Below are 17,357 nucleotides of genomic sequence, written 5' to 3'. Positions count from 1 at the left end.
AGTCACAGGGTTGACATGTTTGGCTCGGGAAGGTCGTATTCTCTTCGGTCGTGATAAAGAAGTCTGATACATTTGTTTCAGACTTCTTAACTCCGCTAAAATGTCCAACAGTACCGTGACCGTTTGATTTTCACCCTCTTGTTTCTTTGCTGCTACTTCTTCTTGCTGTTGTTGCTGTTGTTTTTTTCTTACCTCTTCTTCTTGTTGCTGTTGCTGTAGGAGAAAAGTCTGTTCCGCTTCCTTTTGTCGTTGTATAAATTTCTCCAATTCTTCTTTCTGTCTCTGTCTAAAATTCTCCACTTGCGGTAATGAAGAAAGTAACGAAGGTTCCGGAACAAATTCTTGCGAGGAGAGAAAATCCACAAAATCCCAATTCACCTCTTCTGAAAGTAAGTCCGGGTTCCCTTGGGCAGTCTCCCCTGCTGGTGCACCCCACTGGATCGTTTTCTGAGTTTCCGTCATGTTGAATCACTGTCGCATAGATTGACTGCACACAAGCGCTAGCGAATCTATATTGACTACGTGACGTCACAGACTGCTCTCTTCGGATTGGATGCGAGCTGACTGAATTCTGTAACGCGTGTTCGGATTGGTAAATGAACTCAATCCGTTTCAATCCTTCCTCCGCCTATAAATAAGCGCCGTTCAATGCATTGATTCACCTGTTCTCGTCGCTTCAAGATGTGGACTACAGTTGAGTCATCCACCCTTGTGTCTTCCATGATGTTTCGGACAGACTTGCTCATGTATGTCCGATCGAAGTGGACCGTTGTCCACAGGACAAACACCAGCCTGTGGATACGTAGGATCTACGTAGAAAGACAAGGATGCCTGAAAAGAGTGCTGATGTACGGACCAACAGTAAGACGCAGCCTAAGGACAAGAAGAAGACCAATGCGGTGCCATTTATGTTAATGAATACATTAACATAAAACCCAAAGGCCCTTTTCAGGGCCCCCATATTTCTCGAAAAGAGATAGTCTTTGAATTGCCTACCCCTTTTTTTTAAAAAAATTTTTTTTAAAATTTAAAAAAAAAATCCCATGTTAAATTCCCCTTGTACGTAGAGTGACCCACGATTTTTCGCCATGTTAAATTTCCCTTGTACGTAGAGTGACCCACGATTTTTCGCCATGTTAAATTTCCATTGTACGTAGAGTGACCCAGGGGTCCCTGTAATGCTAATTCCCATTGTACGTAGGGTGACCCCATTCACTACTTTCAGCCGGGGTTTAAACCCACGACCTCCCACATCCAATGCAGGCATTCTAACCACTAGGCCACCGGAGCGGTGTTTTGACTTGTAAAAAGATAGGTACAGGCATGAAGCTATTTGAAAGCTTCTGCAACAAACTTGTATAGAACCTGTGTTAAACATTCCCTAGCACTGTGTGCCAGTCAAGCCAGCAAGGATGTGCCACCATTTCATGAATACCAGACAAATGTGAAAAATATATAGCGATTTTTTCATAATTCTGCAGTGAGATACAGTTAATTCAGGAGACAGAAACTTGTGTGACACCCGATATCTGACTCTTATAGAAGCAGCGTGCTTTCACTTGTTTTCATTGGATAGTGCAGTGCAAGCAATTTTTGAAGTGTAGCTAGCAATGGTGCCCACATTGAATACCTGGCAGAAGATGAGACCAAAGGGTTCCTTAAGAAAGTCATGCAGTAAATGTTTATAGTAACAACCGCTTTTCTCATTGATGTGATCTCTGTTTTCAACAAACTGTGTGAAGTGTTCCAGAAATATGTGCTGGAATCTGACATTTTAAATGTCATGGTGTCTCTAGCATAATTGTGACACTGGATGTCAATTCACTGAAAAAATGTCCTACACTGCAGATGGTATATGATAAATTTGAGGGAAACCAGGACATGAAATTGACCAACAGTGAACAACTGGATTTTGGATTTCAAAATGTTTCTATGGATTGCCTTGACAGTCTGAAGGAATACCAAATAAACAGATTCAAGGAATCACCATGAGCAAATGGGACTATACCAACAAGGTAATGAATCAAACTAGACTATGCCAAAAACGTACTAAATCCAAAACTCTATCCAGTGTCATCCAGTGCAATCACGGATTATGGTGAAAATGAGCTGTAGAACTGGTTGGGGTCAAACAACGGAAAGTTAAGACTATTAATCACGGATTATGGTGAAAATGAGCTGTAGAACTGGTTGGGGTCAAACAACGGAAAGTCAGGACTATTAATCACGGTTTATGGTGAAAATGAGCTGTAGAACTGGTTGGGGTCAAACAACGGAAAGCCAGGACTATTAATCATGAAGAAAGACTACATGCAGTTGAAGATGATTAGATGATTTTGAAAAATGCGGGGGAAAGTTCAAGTTGGATTGTCAGGAGCTAATTCGTATTCTAGCAAAATACAAGCTCACTGCTCAACTTAACAGTGTTGCTTGTGAAAGGGTGTTTTCTAGACAAAATCACATGAGAACCAAATCAAGACCATGAATGGATCATGCCAAATTATGTAAATTGACTAGAATAATGTTAGAGGGTCCAGATATGAGTGACTTCAATGTAAAAAGTTTTGAAACAATTTGAACTGCAAAAAAAAAAAAAACAGAAAAGGATCAACTACTTTTATGAAGTAACTAATTATTTTTATATAGTGATTTATAAATAATGTATTTCAATATATGTGAAGTTCAAATTTCATTTTGGTCTCCTCTTGATATTTTATGTTATAATTCTGTTGTTTGTGTATTAAACACAACTCCCTAATCCTTTCAGTTTTTGACAATAAATGCAAATGTGTTTTCTTTCTCCATGTCATTTACAATCCAACATATTAGCATGATGTACCAATAGCATTATAATCCACACAAAAATATTTAAACTAGGCACATAGTACTTGAGCTGTTACTGACAGAGTACTGGTCAGACAATGAGTTTCCACTATCAGCCAATGAGAAACTACCTTTCAAAAGTAATGTTGATTGTGATTGGCTGCAACAAATCTCAAGATCAAATTCAAATTCAAACTTAATGTTTTATGATTTCCAGGTATTTTTTATTTCAACCAATCACAAAGGACATCGCTACTAGAACAACACTTTTGATTAGCTGTTAGTGGGAATTCAAAATCATACTCAGAGGTTTATAATCTCTGTGCCTGATTATGTGATTTGTTGGTGGTACAATTAAATAAAAAAAATGCGTGCACTGAAAAAAGAAGATAAATTTCAAAACCTTTTTCTCAATAAAAGATTCTTTGGTAGGTTTGAAAATTTTATAGGAATTAAAAGCATGTAATTCTCAGGTGTTTCCATACAAAGTTTTCTTGGTATGAATGTCTTGTTATACATATTAAATTATCCAGTAAATTTAAACTGGACTTGTTTTGACTGGCATGATAAAGGTAAACTCTGCCAGTTTCTAGAAAGCTAAAATGTGGTATCTGCACCAGTCTCTCAAACTTTTGCACATTACAAAGGAATATCAAGCAAAGCTTTCAAACAATGCATCATCTCAAACTGTTTTCACAAATAAATGAAATATCTATCAATAAACACTCTGGGTGATAGTAAAGACAGACAAAACTGGATGGAGTCAATTAATATTCAGCTTTCAAATGCTGAACTGGATTTAAACACTAAAACAAAGCACTACAGTCGATAACAGTTCAGGATGTTATAAAGGAAGGCTAAGACATAAGACAGACGTTTAGCATATGCTTATAGCAAGGATAATGATTAGCAATCTTTCATGGAGAATATATACATTTAAGAAATTTAGTGTAGCAAAGAAGATAATGGTACACTGATATGCAAGGAGGGCACTGGTTAGGACACACTTGCAAAGGAACAAACTGTGCAAATCTTACTGAGCGCTTTCGTTCCTAAAAAAATAAAATTAAAAAAAAAATGTATAAAAAAAATACATAAATTGCTCTTTGGGAGGATATTAGAAAATTTAATCCATGAAAAAAGTAGAAAAAGGTGAATGTTACATTGTGACTGAGAAATACAGATGATGCAATTGATTAAAAAACACCACTACTTCGAAGCTAAATCGTTTCTTCAATAATACTTACTTGATTATAACAATGTTAGGAGCATGTCCACTACCTCCCCAATCCAGCTCTTTTTTAGCAAAAAAAACTTACAACCATTTCAATTTTATCTAGCAACAACTCTGCTAATAAGTCACCTGCTTGCTTAAGATAAAAGTTAAATGAGAGCAACCATCACTCGGATATAAGAATTTTTACTCAAAACCATATAGCCATCAGTTATTACTGAGTATGAGGTGTACGCTTTACTGAGATGGTAATTATGAGGGTTTGGGAGAATGTACCTATATAATAATCAGATAAGTGCTATCTAAGAAACATACCTTACCTTAACAAAAATTGTTTTCTTTTCAAATATATTACCCGATCATATGTTAAGAGGGAGTTACATCCCTTCCTTTAGAGTTGGTACAGACTCCAGTCTCCAAAAACATATGAAGCAATTTGCCCCACTAGGTGAAACTGTGCTTTTGTGTTGAGAGATCCCAGAGGTATAAGTTAGAAAAGGTCATTTCTAACCTCCACCACATCACCTGAATTAGGGAAGTAGGGGAGAAAGTACATTCACTTTATATGCTAGCAGCAAATGCTGAACCTTATATTCTGAAATATATAAGAAACTTGTCTGATCATGGGTTAGTTCTCTATATGCTGACGGGATAACCAAATGCATACATGATGACAGTTTGATATAAGAAATGTCATCTCCATATACATTAGGTAGGAGTAATCAACATCTCACTCTTTTGACTGGCTTGGTCTGCTTCGGGTACCATTTCAGAACTTCAAAGCCCTGAGAGGATCTTGTAGATGCCTTTGGGACCAAGGGTACCAGCTGACTGGCTATGAGTGAAAGTCTGATCTGGGCAACAAAGGCAGGAGCTATCATGAGAGAAACTAAACCATCCTGAAGGAGCTGCAAATAGTTCATGTCAAACAAAATGGCACGCAGCTCACTTATTCTGTCTGGGAAACTAGAAACCAGGTCTTATGCACAAGGTGAGTAAGTGAAATTTGAACAAGGGTTCAAATGGTGCTTTGTTGAGCCACAACAAAACCCATGGTTTCTTCTATTTGGAGTAAGGGCCAAAACATGTACCAAGAAGAAACAGATGGCCTGTAGGTTGAAGAGATCCTTATTTTATCTCATGTTCTCCCTTCTGTATATCAAAGCATGTCTGAGACCATTGTGTGGTGGTGCTTGATGGAGATGGAGACTAGCTTCCTCTCTAAAAATCCATAATAAGGAATTTGCCTCTTGCTACTATGTTTGCTTTAAGGGGATGATGTGGTTTTGATCATACTAATAGAAAGAAACACTCAATTTACCTCCATATACTTTCAGATTTTCAGGCTGTCTTAACTGAGCAATCCTGTCCACCACTTGTAAGAAGAGCCACTTTCTGATAAGAGCCTTGCATGAAGGTTCAGTCTCTCCCAGTTCAGACTGAAAATACTTGTTTAGGCACTTTGAGCTGGTAAGAAATCCTGGAATTTTTCCTATTTAAGAGAAATGATCAGGACTAATTGGTACTTGGCATTCAGGTCTGTTATATATTGGACAGATGAAGTTCAGGTGCTTGGCATTTCGACTGTCAATAACAAGCCTGGCAGATATAGACCAGGGCTTAAATGGATCATCCAACATGAATCAGCTGACTCCAGTGGGACACAAAGTCTGCTTCAACACTGAATATTCCTTTGATGTGGTAGACTTAAAGGTGAATTTCCAACTAAGAAAAACCCCACGTGGAGGCTGAGGTCAGAAACCTCGGCTCCCCCTTACCGGCTGATGTAGATGACCAGAGTTGTTATGTCATACAGAATGTGGCTCCGCTTTCCAAACATTGACTCATGCCATGTGTGAAAGGCATTTACATTAGCCTTCTTTTCCTTGAGACAGAAATGGGGATCATGGGCAAAGTTTGACCATCACAAGAAAAGATGGAGCATCTGCGGGGTCTCATGAAGAAAAGCCACAAAATGACAGGCTTAATTTTGACAGTCACAGTTAGGAGACCTAAGAAGCAAAAACATGCAAGGCCTAAATATGATTATCTGAGCAAACTGCAGACACCATTGAAATTATTCAGAACAAATTCTCAAGAGAGGGCAATTTGTTTCAAGAGTGTTTAGAACTCCATGCCCATATTAATGGAATGCTGGAATGGATGAGGTCAGATTAAACCTTCTTGACAAGGAATCCATGGCAATACTGCAATGTTACAAGTGATTTTATGTACCTTAAACCACATATCCATAACAAAAGTTATCAAAAAATACGAATATAGACAACACAAGTAGACAAAAACGTAGATTAGAAAGAGAATGCAGATACTGTTAGAAGAGCAAATTCAGATAGGTACATGTGTATAGACAGATAAAGGATAGGTACACACGGATTTGGAAATAAGATTTTTAAGAGAGACAGAGAGAGAAAAAATTAAAACTTGACTAATGATTTCTTGAAATTGGCAACATGCATCAAAATATTTGACAATCCAACTTTACACATTGATTGGAGAACACTTATTTTTGTAGATTTAATTGTTCAGCAAACAGTATGTATTGGTCTATCGTAATTATCACGTAAACAACACATAATAAACACCACTTGTGGGTGCTACATTTTCATAACATCAATCATGATTTGACCAATATCCTCCTTGTGGTTAAAGAGACAAGCGACTTTTATTTACAAACACACACATCAAAGAAAAATCTTCAGAACTGTATTATTAAATAGTTAACACCTATTCACACAAATCTGGTGACATGTATCATAACAATTTTGTTTCTGGAAAAGATTGTTTTGTGATGACAATCTGACAAACTGCCCACGGCAAACATAGGACCTAAAAGTTGGTGAATCCTGGATATGTGCAAATATTACAATAAATATATAACTAATGTAAAATATAAATATTTATGACTTATTTGTCAAAACTTGCATTAAAAAGTATATATTCACATTATCTGCAGGAGAAAATACGAGACTGACCTTGACACTGACAAAAGTATGGAAATGACACATAAAATAGATGAAAGAAACTCTGGTGAGCTCTGTAGAAGTATGCACCATAAAGGTGTGGATATATGTACTCTGGCAAGATTGCAGGGTATAAAACTCACAGAACATAAAGTTTTAGGAATCAAACATGGCCTCTTGTCAGTAAAATAGCTCAGACAGAGCTAGTGTTTTATTATTTTATCCAGACTACTGATATTAAATAAGCTAGCATGCATCTTGCATTCCTCTCTCTCCATATTTTGGACTTGCCAGTGGGCATGTGTCCTGCAAACTTGTGCTTGTCTGAACTTAATTTGAGCTTGACCCTGGAGTAGGGCAAGTGGATTTGTAAATCCCTGTATATGGACACCATTATCTTAAAGTGGTCTTTCAACACAACAAAACATTGTCAACGCAACAATGCAGTGGTGGTTGCTTGAATGGTCATCTTTTTTTCTTCTTGATAATGAAAGCAATGGATGCATGAACTAAAAGTGGCCACATGCTTAGAAGAGAGAGGCAGACAACAGGGCTAGAACCATGGGAGGCCCATGATATTGTACCAGTGTATTATTTTTTTTCTTGATCAGTGAATTTTGTGCAATCAGAGTCTTGGCTTGCTGAGGTGATGATGACAGTGGTACAGTGGTATATTAGACTGAGGTGATGATGGCAGTGATACAACGGCATATTAGACTGAGGTGATGATAGCAGTGATACAATGGCATATTAGACTGAGGTGATGATGACAGTGATACAATGGTATATTATGGCAGTGATACAGTGGTATATTAGACTGAGGTGATGATGGCAATGATACAATGGCATATTAGTCTGAGGTGATGATGGCAGTGATACAATGGCATATTAGATGAGGTGATGATGGCAGTGATACAATGGTATATTAGACTGAGGTGATGATGGCAATGATACAATGGCATATTAGACTGAGGTGATGATGGCAGTGATACAATGGCATATTAGACTGAGGTGATGATGGCAGTGATACAATGGCATATTAGACTGAGGTGATGATGGCAGTGATACAATGGCATATTAGACTGAGGTGATGATGGCAGTGATACAATGGCATATTAGACTCAGATTTTATCTTTTATTATACTCTCACTGGCCATAAAAAAGTTGCTTTGTGGAAATAATAGTCCATCTTACAAATAAGCACAGTGGAAACAAATCAAACATATGTTCTAAGTTGCACCCCATACAATTTAAGCATGTACGGTGATTAGTCTCTGCAGCCTGAAATGCCTACAATCACTATAGCTAATCCTTCCCACTGAACTTGACCAATATAAACCAATGGTACAGCATCGCATTAACTGTCTGTAAAAGGGGGGCTACTAACACCAGTGTAATACAAAGACACCAAGTGTGAATAAAAGTAGAACTTAAAACTGTCAGTAACAGACCTGCCAACCTTGACGAGTCCATCTCAGTAAGGCAGTTGATTTTTTTCCATAAGCAAGACCTGTTGTCAGTAAGGTGTAAAAAAACATATAAACTGCTATTGTCAAGTTGGAAAACGTAATTAAAAGTTCGTTATTCGAAACATGCAGCAAAGATAAACATTATGTTCAACTGAAAAGTTTGTAAAGTACACATAGTCTTTATTTACCACTAGTACAGCTGCACAAATTTTCCAGATTTTTCAGCAATGATCATTTTTCTGTAGCTTTTTGCTTTTATGCCTTAAGTTCGTATTTAAAGGGTAATTTTCGTAAGACTCAGGGCAAAATTGTAAGGGTTGGCAGGTCTGCAGTAAATTCAGTAACTGGCCATCCTTAATACATTAATGAAACTGAAAGGGTAATCAGTTGAAGATATCACAGAGTGCATGATCAAATTTTCCAAAAGAAAGAGGCACTACAAGAATTTGTGTGATCTTCAAAACAAAGATGCACTATAGCAGTAACAGTAACTAGGGACTATAGGGCTTTGCGCACCGATCCCTTTAAGCAAAAAGGGAGACTATAAGTTCCTTTTATGAAGCAGATGACCCTTTAGCACCATTTTTGCATGAGAAGGCTGGATTTGCAAGGTAGTGGTCATACTCTTAACATATTATAATCAGTTGCATATTTGAAAAATAAAATTTTTACCATGTTAATCAAGTACTGGTAAAACTCTTATCCAATAAAATTTATATACCTTCTATATAACTTAAGGATTGATTCATGTACATCAAAATGTAACATTACTTAATAACAAGCATTTTCCAATATGTTTTAAACCAAGTCAGCTAAATCTCAGATCACTATTCTCAGGAAGTTTATTTTAAACAACTTATTTATAGTAACCAAGGCTACAGAATTTTAGCTGTCCTTCCCCAATTCGAAAATGAAGGCTTTTCTCATCCTAACATCTTTACAAAAATGTAAAGATAACTGATCATCACACATGGATAAATAAGTAACACATCAGATGCTTATTTGTGGTGAGCCCGCCTTTCATTTGGCTACAAAGAAAAAAAACTGAACATGAAAAAAAGTAAAACGGACTTAATTTAGCATGTGGACCAAGGGATAGATGGACATGTAAACTCAAGTGATTGATGTCAGGCTTCCACCAAGGCGGGATCAACAATCAATTCCAACCAATAGAACAGCAAAGTCTACAAAGGCAAAAACTACTCCCCTTAGCAAATAAACAAGATCTGAAGTAAGATTAAAAGAAAAATTATAAATATTGCTGTTTTTAAACTTAAAATTTGACATTTCACAACCAAACTGACCTCATCTTCAGCTTGTTTTCTACTCTCTTCTAAGGCTAGCTGAAGCTTGATTTCATCTGTCTTCTGTTTCTTTACTTGTTCTTCATGTTCTTCACGACTCATTGCTAATGCAAGCTGAAGCTGCAATTCCTCCTCTCCCATGGAGGATGGCCGGGCTTGCTCAAATTCAGATGATGCACGCCTCCTCGGTGCTGAAATTGAACAAGTTACACTGTTCATATAAAACATTTTGGAATCAATCATTTTTCCTGGACATTTTTTTAAAGTAAAGGTCAAATATGGAAGTATCTGTTTACACTTAGAAATATTTTAATCATATGATCACATAAATATACCCATGACTTTCCCACATCCAACTCTACCCCATGGCAGATTTGAATTTACAATTTAAAAAAAAGCATAAAACTCTTCTGAAGATCCATGTCTTCTCAAGATGACCATAACATGTACTAAGTTGCACAGCAATCTTTAAAAAATCTGAGAAAATTGTAGCATTCTAAATCTATGCCATATATTGCATCCAATGGAAGCAAAAAGATTTGTCAAAATGCATATCTTTAGCTAACGACTATATGTCTCACAGCATATACACAGCATATACACACCTAGATATGCAAGAAAAACTGCAGGACTACGTGTGTTCATGAGATTGTGTTATACTTCTTCATTAAACTACCAAAAAGAAAGGGCAATAACTCTAACCAAAATTAATGGCGCAAAGGAATTTGTTGATATGCAGGTGATGTCCACAATATTAACCAAATTTTATGACAATCCATCACCCATCAAAAATTGCAAACTTTTCTTGCAAACACAACATTAAGCTGCAAAACTAAAAGGACAATAACTATAAATAAAATGGCAGAAGCACACTGATTTCAAATGCAGATCTTAAGCACATCTGGGGATATATAAAAATGTACCAAGCGCTAATGAGATTGTGTCATACCTAATAGAAAACAAAATGGGCAGGAGCAAGTGATCTATTGCTACGTGGATCTTCAGGTGATAACTATAATATTTACTAAGATTCATTTCAATCCATCAAAAGCTCTAATTAGTGCCAGATGCACAACTGGATGGAAAGATGGCTGGACTTAAGCATTACTCTATACCCCTCCCCCTATATAAAAATTATACTGCAAAGTTTACAAATTACTGCTGTTATGTGTTTAGGCTCGAATAAACAGTAACACAGAAAGAGTGAAAACAACAAGCTTTTTAAAATTTAACAAATAATTTATTTTCCTGGAAAATTCTGTAAAAATGAAAAAAAGGAGAAGAACTTATGGTTTCAAGAATCAAATCCAAAAAATAATCTAAGAATAATCCACGAATTAAATTACCAAAGTCCTAGTAATAAATGTTCTAATAATTTCAAATTCGAATCCTGATGTAATGTTTCAAGATGGATGACGATGATGTATGCTGTAGTCAGTACTGTGCTTATCTACAGTTCCTTGTTGTTGTTGTAGGGTTTAACACCATTTTTCAGCACACGATAGGCTATACATGGCGGCCAGTATTAATGGTGGAGGAAGAACCCGGGAAAACCCCAGAAAGAACCACCGACCCATGAAAAGCTACTGGCAAGCTTTCTCACATACCCACATTAGCTGAATCCGACACTCAAATCCACGCAGACAGAGGTGAGATGGCAGTGATCCGTAATGGAGAGTGCTTTAGACCACTCGGCCACTCGAGGCCCCACAGTTCCTTGTAGAAATACAAATAATGGCACTCCGGTATTGAAAATCCAAATTAAACTTGTAAACAATGTCTTTCCAAAATCTGTGTAAGCCCTCTTCAAATATTTCCAGAGAAAAAAGAATTAATCCTTTTGAAATCCAAATGATCTGAAGATAATTAACTCAAAATCTGGCAACAACAAAGAAAACAACTTGATACCAACTGTAAAAGCCCTAAAGCTGAGAAATCTCTCCCAAAACAAAGGTTATATTGTATCATAAGACGCAGTTTCGAAATTCCCCCAAGATGCGAACTCAGAAGGGGTGGGGTGGGGGTGGTCACGTGATCATGTTTATATCGCGTACACAGAATATGGCCTTGATTAGACCAATAATTTTCTCTAAGAAATAAAAAAAATTAAAAAAGTTGTTTACATCTTAAATGTAATCCCATCATGACTTTGGAAACAACCAATCATTTTAAAATAAAATAGAACTTTGTTTACTAATTTTGAATCAAGGTCAGAATTTAGATAAACACTTGGTGTTTATGAAAAGAATGATTCAGGTCAACCAATTTTTTGGAAAAATATCATCTCCAGTGAATAAATTTACATTATAATAGCATATAATAGAATAAAAAAATTTAAAACTGACAAACAATTAAATTAAAATAAATATATATTAAATCAGATATACGTAACACCACCACACAGTACAAGTTTTCCTAAAGTTGGAGCAGACTTACTTCCCCTGATACATGAGGATGTGACATATCAGGGGAACATAATTACTTGCTTAATCAAGTGGAGATTATAACATCATTTGTGATAGGCTAATAAATGAACAATGACTATGGTGATGTAAGAACTGAAATTACTAAAGCAGAGATTGTGCAACTGGGTGAAGGATAAGTCACTCTCTGTTAATACCTGGAACAGTCAATGGATCATTTTCTGTACGTACCTGCTGTGGTAAGACAGTTGGCACAAGAATGTGGCAAATTTACTGCTTTAAAAAAGGGACTAATTAAATAACTCAGGTCTGCAGGTTTTAAAGGTGCTTAGGAAGTTACATATAGCTTGTGGAATTTGAACAATGAAATCTGAATGTCAGCATATGAAAAGAAAATTTGGCATGGGTCACATGGTCTTGGTGTTGATTGACTGGATATTACAATTTGGTCATTGCAACTTCAGCATTTTTAATTACAAAAGGGAAATTGTTCAAAAATAATGGTCATACAATGACTCATCTTATTGTATCAATATGTTGCTAAAAAGTTGGTTAGGTAATAGAGAACCAAAATAAGTCATGGTGCTCCTCAAAATGAAGGTACTAGTACATGTAGTATAAATTTTAACTTTGCTCCCAAATTCCATCAGTAATACATGTATGAACAAGCCGAGTAAATGCTTAAAATGTTCTTAACTATGGATTTATAATGTAAATTCAATCTCAGGCCTCTCTGTAATAATCTGACACTGGAAACAGTGAATACATACATGCATTGTTTGTCACTGTTAACTTGTCTATATACCTCTACAGCAAACCTATAGTGGACTTTTAAATGTTATATAATAAAAACATGTTAAAAGTAATAAAATAATATATTTTTCTGATACTTGTGTCCATATATTTAACCAGTCCCTGCACTACACCTAATTTTTTAAATCTTATTTTCTTTCTTTTCTTAACAATTGTAATTATACATATTCAGTGAAATTTCTGCTCACTATTCTGAACGATACAAATAAAACACACTGATATAACAGTTAAATAATCAAGCATGGCACATTGTATTGTATTAATTTACCTAGCCAGCTATGAACATGCATGCATGCATCCATCCATCCATACACACATATATATAAATATATGCATGTATATCCACACATAGTTAAAATTTAACTACGCATAGGATATTATTTGCCAATCCAAACCAAGTCTCACAGAGAATTCCAACTTCTCCCTCTTGGACCTTGCAAGAGGAAGTGACTTCTTCCTAAAAGTTCTAACCTAGCTTGAGACCTGCCAATGCTACGCTTACAGTCAATAAATATTTACATTCTGAAACCATGCTGCATTCCAGTGCATTAGTGAAGTCTCAGTTTGGGAAGGATGTACCAATATTTTCATACCTTTATATCATGCAACTTACAAAGAAAATAAGGATGTCAAAATCACTGCCAATAACACTTTGAGAATAAACTGTAATTAAATTAGATATTAAATAAGGAAAACTCTCCTTCAGATGTTACCCCTTATCTTGTAACAATCTTTAACCATGTTTTGTTACATTTATTTCTTCTTACCAAGTGAAACTGCAAACTGCACAAAGCCAATCTACTGCTGCATAGTGCACTAGCAGATATGGGTCTGTGCAATTTGTTATGAGTAACCAATAGAACAAAAAGCATAGACCCTGATCTGCTGGTGTATATGTCATGTCAGATTAGGGTCTATATTGTCTTCAGTTAGATATGCAGCAGATAATCAGTATAGAAAACATTTGTGAGAAAAAGAAATGTGCTTACAATTGTTATTCCTCTACGCTAGGAAAACAGATTTCTTATTTCACAATGTACTTAAAGAAAGGTAACAAAAGTTATTTGCCAAAAATCTAAGTGTAAATTGTTGTTCAAAGTTCAGACTGATTAATAATGATTTGATTTCTTTACATATGCCTGGAATTAAATGCTCACAAAGCTCTTGAAGATACAGCCTGGTTAGACAGTTTTAAATCACTTGATCAATACATTCTGTCTTTCTCTTTTGTTTCATCAAACGTCGTGACCACAAAAAACAATTATTTTCATTTAAAATGACCATTCCAATGAACATTTGCCTGATTCTAGAATGTCACACATAACAGCAAACAAAATCATGGGAGGTAATTTATTCCATGAGTTTGGCCAATCAAACTCTTCACTAACTTTAGTGATAAATTTTGACAAATCAATACAAACAGTACTGGAGCAGCAAAGTTGTCATTTATACATACTGTTCTAGACCATACAATAAAAATTTCCTAAATGAAGATTTTCTCTACTTATGATCAGTAAGAACTTGTTTCTTCTTAACTTCATGAATATCAAGTTTACACTATTACAATTACTACAGTGAGGTTACTTTTTATTTTTGGAGTCTAATATTTTAACCGATTCGGCCCCGATCCCGTCTGTAGGTGTGATGAGGCTGTACCCTACTTCCAAGCTCTGCAGCATCAAGGTCATTTAAGATACACCAACGTGGGTGGCATTAAAAAAAACCAGACAGATATAGCTCTAAAATGATATCAAAAATCTGTAAGTTCTAGTTGCACTACAAAATACAGAGAGAAAAACCTCATGTTTTGGACCTGGGTTTTTTTTCAACCAAAATTCGCTCGAGATCAGAATGCGATTTTGTGTCCGGATTTAGACCTTTCAGCCTCAGATCTAAGGCACACCGGTCTTCACTGCACACAGGCAGGTGAACCTTTGCAAAAACTAGGATAAGGTGAGCATTTCGAATAAATTGCAATCTCCATATGAAAATGGTGGTTCTATTAAGCAAAAAAAAAACAAACAAAAAAACAACAAAAGAACTCCAACTTTTACCCTTCTGCTCGTGCACAAGCAAAATAACCAATGGAAAATGATGTTTCTAATACAACTAGGCATTAGTCTCATGGAAAATCTGTTGAAAGCTGATGTATTATGATGTATTCAGAAATAGCCCCCTGAATGTCTTTCCTACGTACATTTCAGGCAAAAATGACAAAAACCTCTGGGGCTGAATGAGTTAATCAGAGAATTTTGGTGACATCACCAAATCTGACTATTATTTATTCATTTCATCATTTGTGCATCAGTATTGCACATAAGTTATAAAAAGAGCCATTCTTTGACAATTTCTAAGAAATTTCCATAAACTTGATTAAGAAACAAATTCTTCATTGAATGTGCACTATCATCCTGATTTAAAATAAATGATACAAGGGTAGATTGTTGCCAAATGACCTCAAATGTTGTATTTAAAGTTTATTTTACATCCAGCAAAAATAAAATAAGAGTCCTTTGAAAGGACTCATGCTCTACTGGCAAAAAGAATTTCCAGGAGTTCAAGAAAAGACTATTTCTTCCTTTTGTTTGTGAAGTACTGAAGCCATACAATAATCTTGAGTCATAACTAAATTTTCAAATACAAGTCAGCTTGGAACCATTTTTATTTGGAAAAAGTAGAGACTATAAGTCATGCTCTGGTTTTGTTTGTTTTGGTTTGGTGCATTATGACACAGCAACAAAAGTAGTTATTTAGTGCCGATGCTACTGGAGTAAAGCGCCTTGCCCAAAGACACACCAAGTTAGCTCACCCAGCCTGGTCCGAAAGTAGTATTCGAACCTACACCCTTTTGTTGGTGTGAGTCTGGCACACTAGCATCTGAGCCACTGCAGCTCCCAGAGTATTTTGTTTAAAACCCCGTGTCATAATGACCATCAACTCAGAAGGAGTAGTGACAAGTGTTTTTTAAGACAGTTGCTGTGCCAGCTATATTGGATGCATAACTGGCACCAATTCCATTTAGGGCCAACTACTGGTGAAAATGCCATGTTGATATAGTCATCCATATGGAAAGTTGAGAGATAACAATATTTTCAAGATATGACCATACAGGAGTAGCAATAACATGATTTTCATGATGGCTTCAGTGGTGGCCATATTGGATGTCAGATCAGCACCATTTTTGTTTAAGACTAACCAGACATCATAAGAAGTCTTTCAGTAAAAACTCATTTTGATACAACCATCCTTTTAGGAGGAATACTAATAACAAAATTTTCAAGATGGCTGCTTTAGTGGCCATAGTGGATGTCAGTTCAGCTCCAATTTCACTTAAGATCAAATGGACATCTTATAGTCTTCTGTTGAAAAAAAACCATCAACATGACTTTCTGCTCATGTAGAATTATATTAATGAGATTCAAAAGATGGCTTCAATGGTGGCCATACTGGATGTCATATTGGTACTATTTTCATTTAGGACCAACTAGATATCATCACAAGACTTCTAGTGAAAACCACATGCTGATATGACCATCAATTCAGAAAGAGTAGCAATAAAAAAAAATTAATGATGGCTGTCACATACATGCCAACCCCTGGTGAGGAAAAAGTGTAATTTAAGTGGACAGAAAGAGTAATCCAAGCAGAAAAAGAGAAATCCACATATAACATGGCAAAAATTCAATGAGCATATGTACAACCAGATTTATTTACCCCTCTGATATTTTAACATCATTTACTTCTTCAAGTTTTCATATCTAGCACTTTTAGCTTCAGAAAGCAACAGGCTGTCATGCTGCATCTCAAAACACTTTGTACCAGCTGAGACCATGAATGTTTTGCACACCAGTAGAGCACTAATTACTGGTTTACTGAGCCTGGATCTGAATTCAGTTTTTTTTGTTAACAATATTGAACATCACTCACGGCATTAGAATGGTAAAGAACCAATACTCCTTTAATAACCTGACAAAGAAGAGGAAATTTATATCTTCCAGTGATTGGGTCTTTTAGCTGGGAAATAAGATGTCATTGCACATAACTCTGTCTGCATTAAGTACATTGTCAGGTAGATGATTCCCAACTTGATACTTCAGGAATTATCCTTCTAATTTATCTGCAGCCTTTCCCACAGCAAGGTGTATCAAATGACAATGACAACCTGTTAAGTACACTGATGGAGATATTTTCAAAATATAGGATGCAATTCCTTTATGAATTCCAGACATCACTGATGCATTATCAGCTGAAAAACCACTAACAGTTCTGCCAACTTATATCATGTTTCTTCAAATCATGCATATCTACAG

At 36.0% G+C, this 17,357-nt stretch overlaps 1 protein-coding gene across 3 annotated transcripts in view; it reads right to left on the bottom strand.

Moving 5' to 3' along the window:
• LOC149805927 (epsin-2-like) overlaps positions 1 to 17,357 on the bottom strand; it is a 112,168-nt gene that overhangs the window by 81,797 nt on the left and 13,014 nt on the right. For 2 of the 3 annotated variants that reach the window (XM_089950709.1, XM_089950711.1), the window contains exons 4-5: positions 9,812 to 10,002; positions 3,861 to 3,875 (exon numbers count right to left, since the gene is read on the bottom strand). In XM_089950709.1, coding sequence (XP_089806835.1) covers positions 3,861 to 3,875; positions 9,812 to 10,002 — 206 coding nt within the window. The remainder of the gene's footprint in view (positions 1 to 3,860; positions 3,876 to 9,811; positions 10,003 to 17,357) is intronic. The other variant, XM_089950710.1, reaches the window with a different exon arrangement.

This window comes from Sinohyriopsis cumingii, chromosome 2 (assembly GCF_028554795.1).
Source record: "Sinohyriopsis cumingii isolate HCF-2022 chromosome 2, ASM2855479v2, whole genome shotgun sequence".
Taxonomy (NCBI): domain Eukaryota; kingdom Metazoa; phylum Mollusca; class Bivalvia; order Unionida; family Unionidae; genus Sinohyriopsis; species Sinohyriopsis cumingii.
This window is presented reverse-complemented; position numbering and strand designations above follow the sequence as displayed.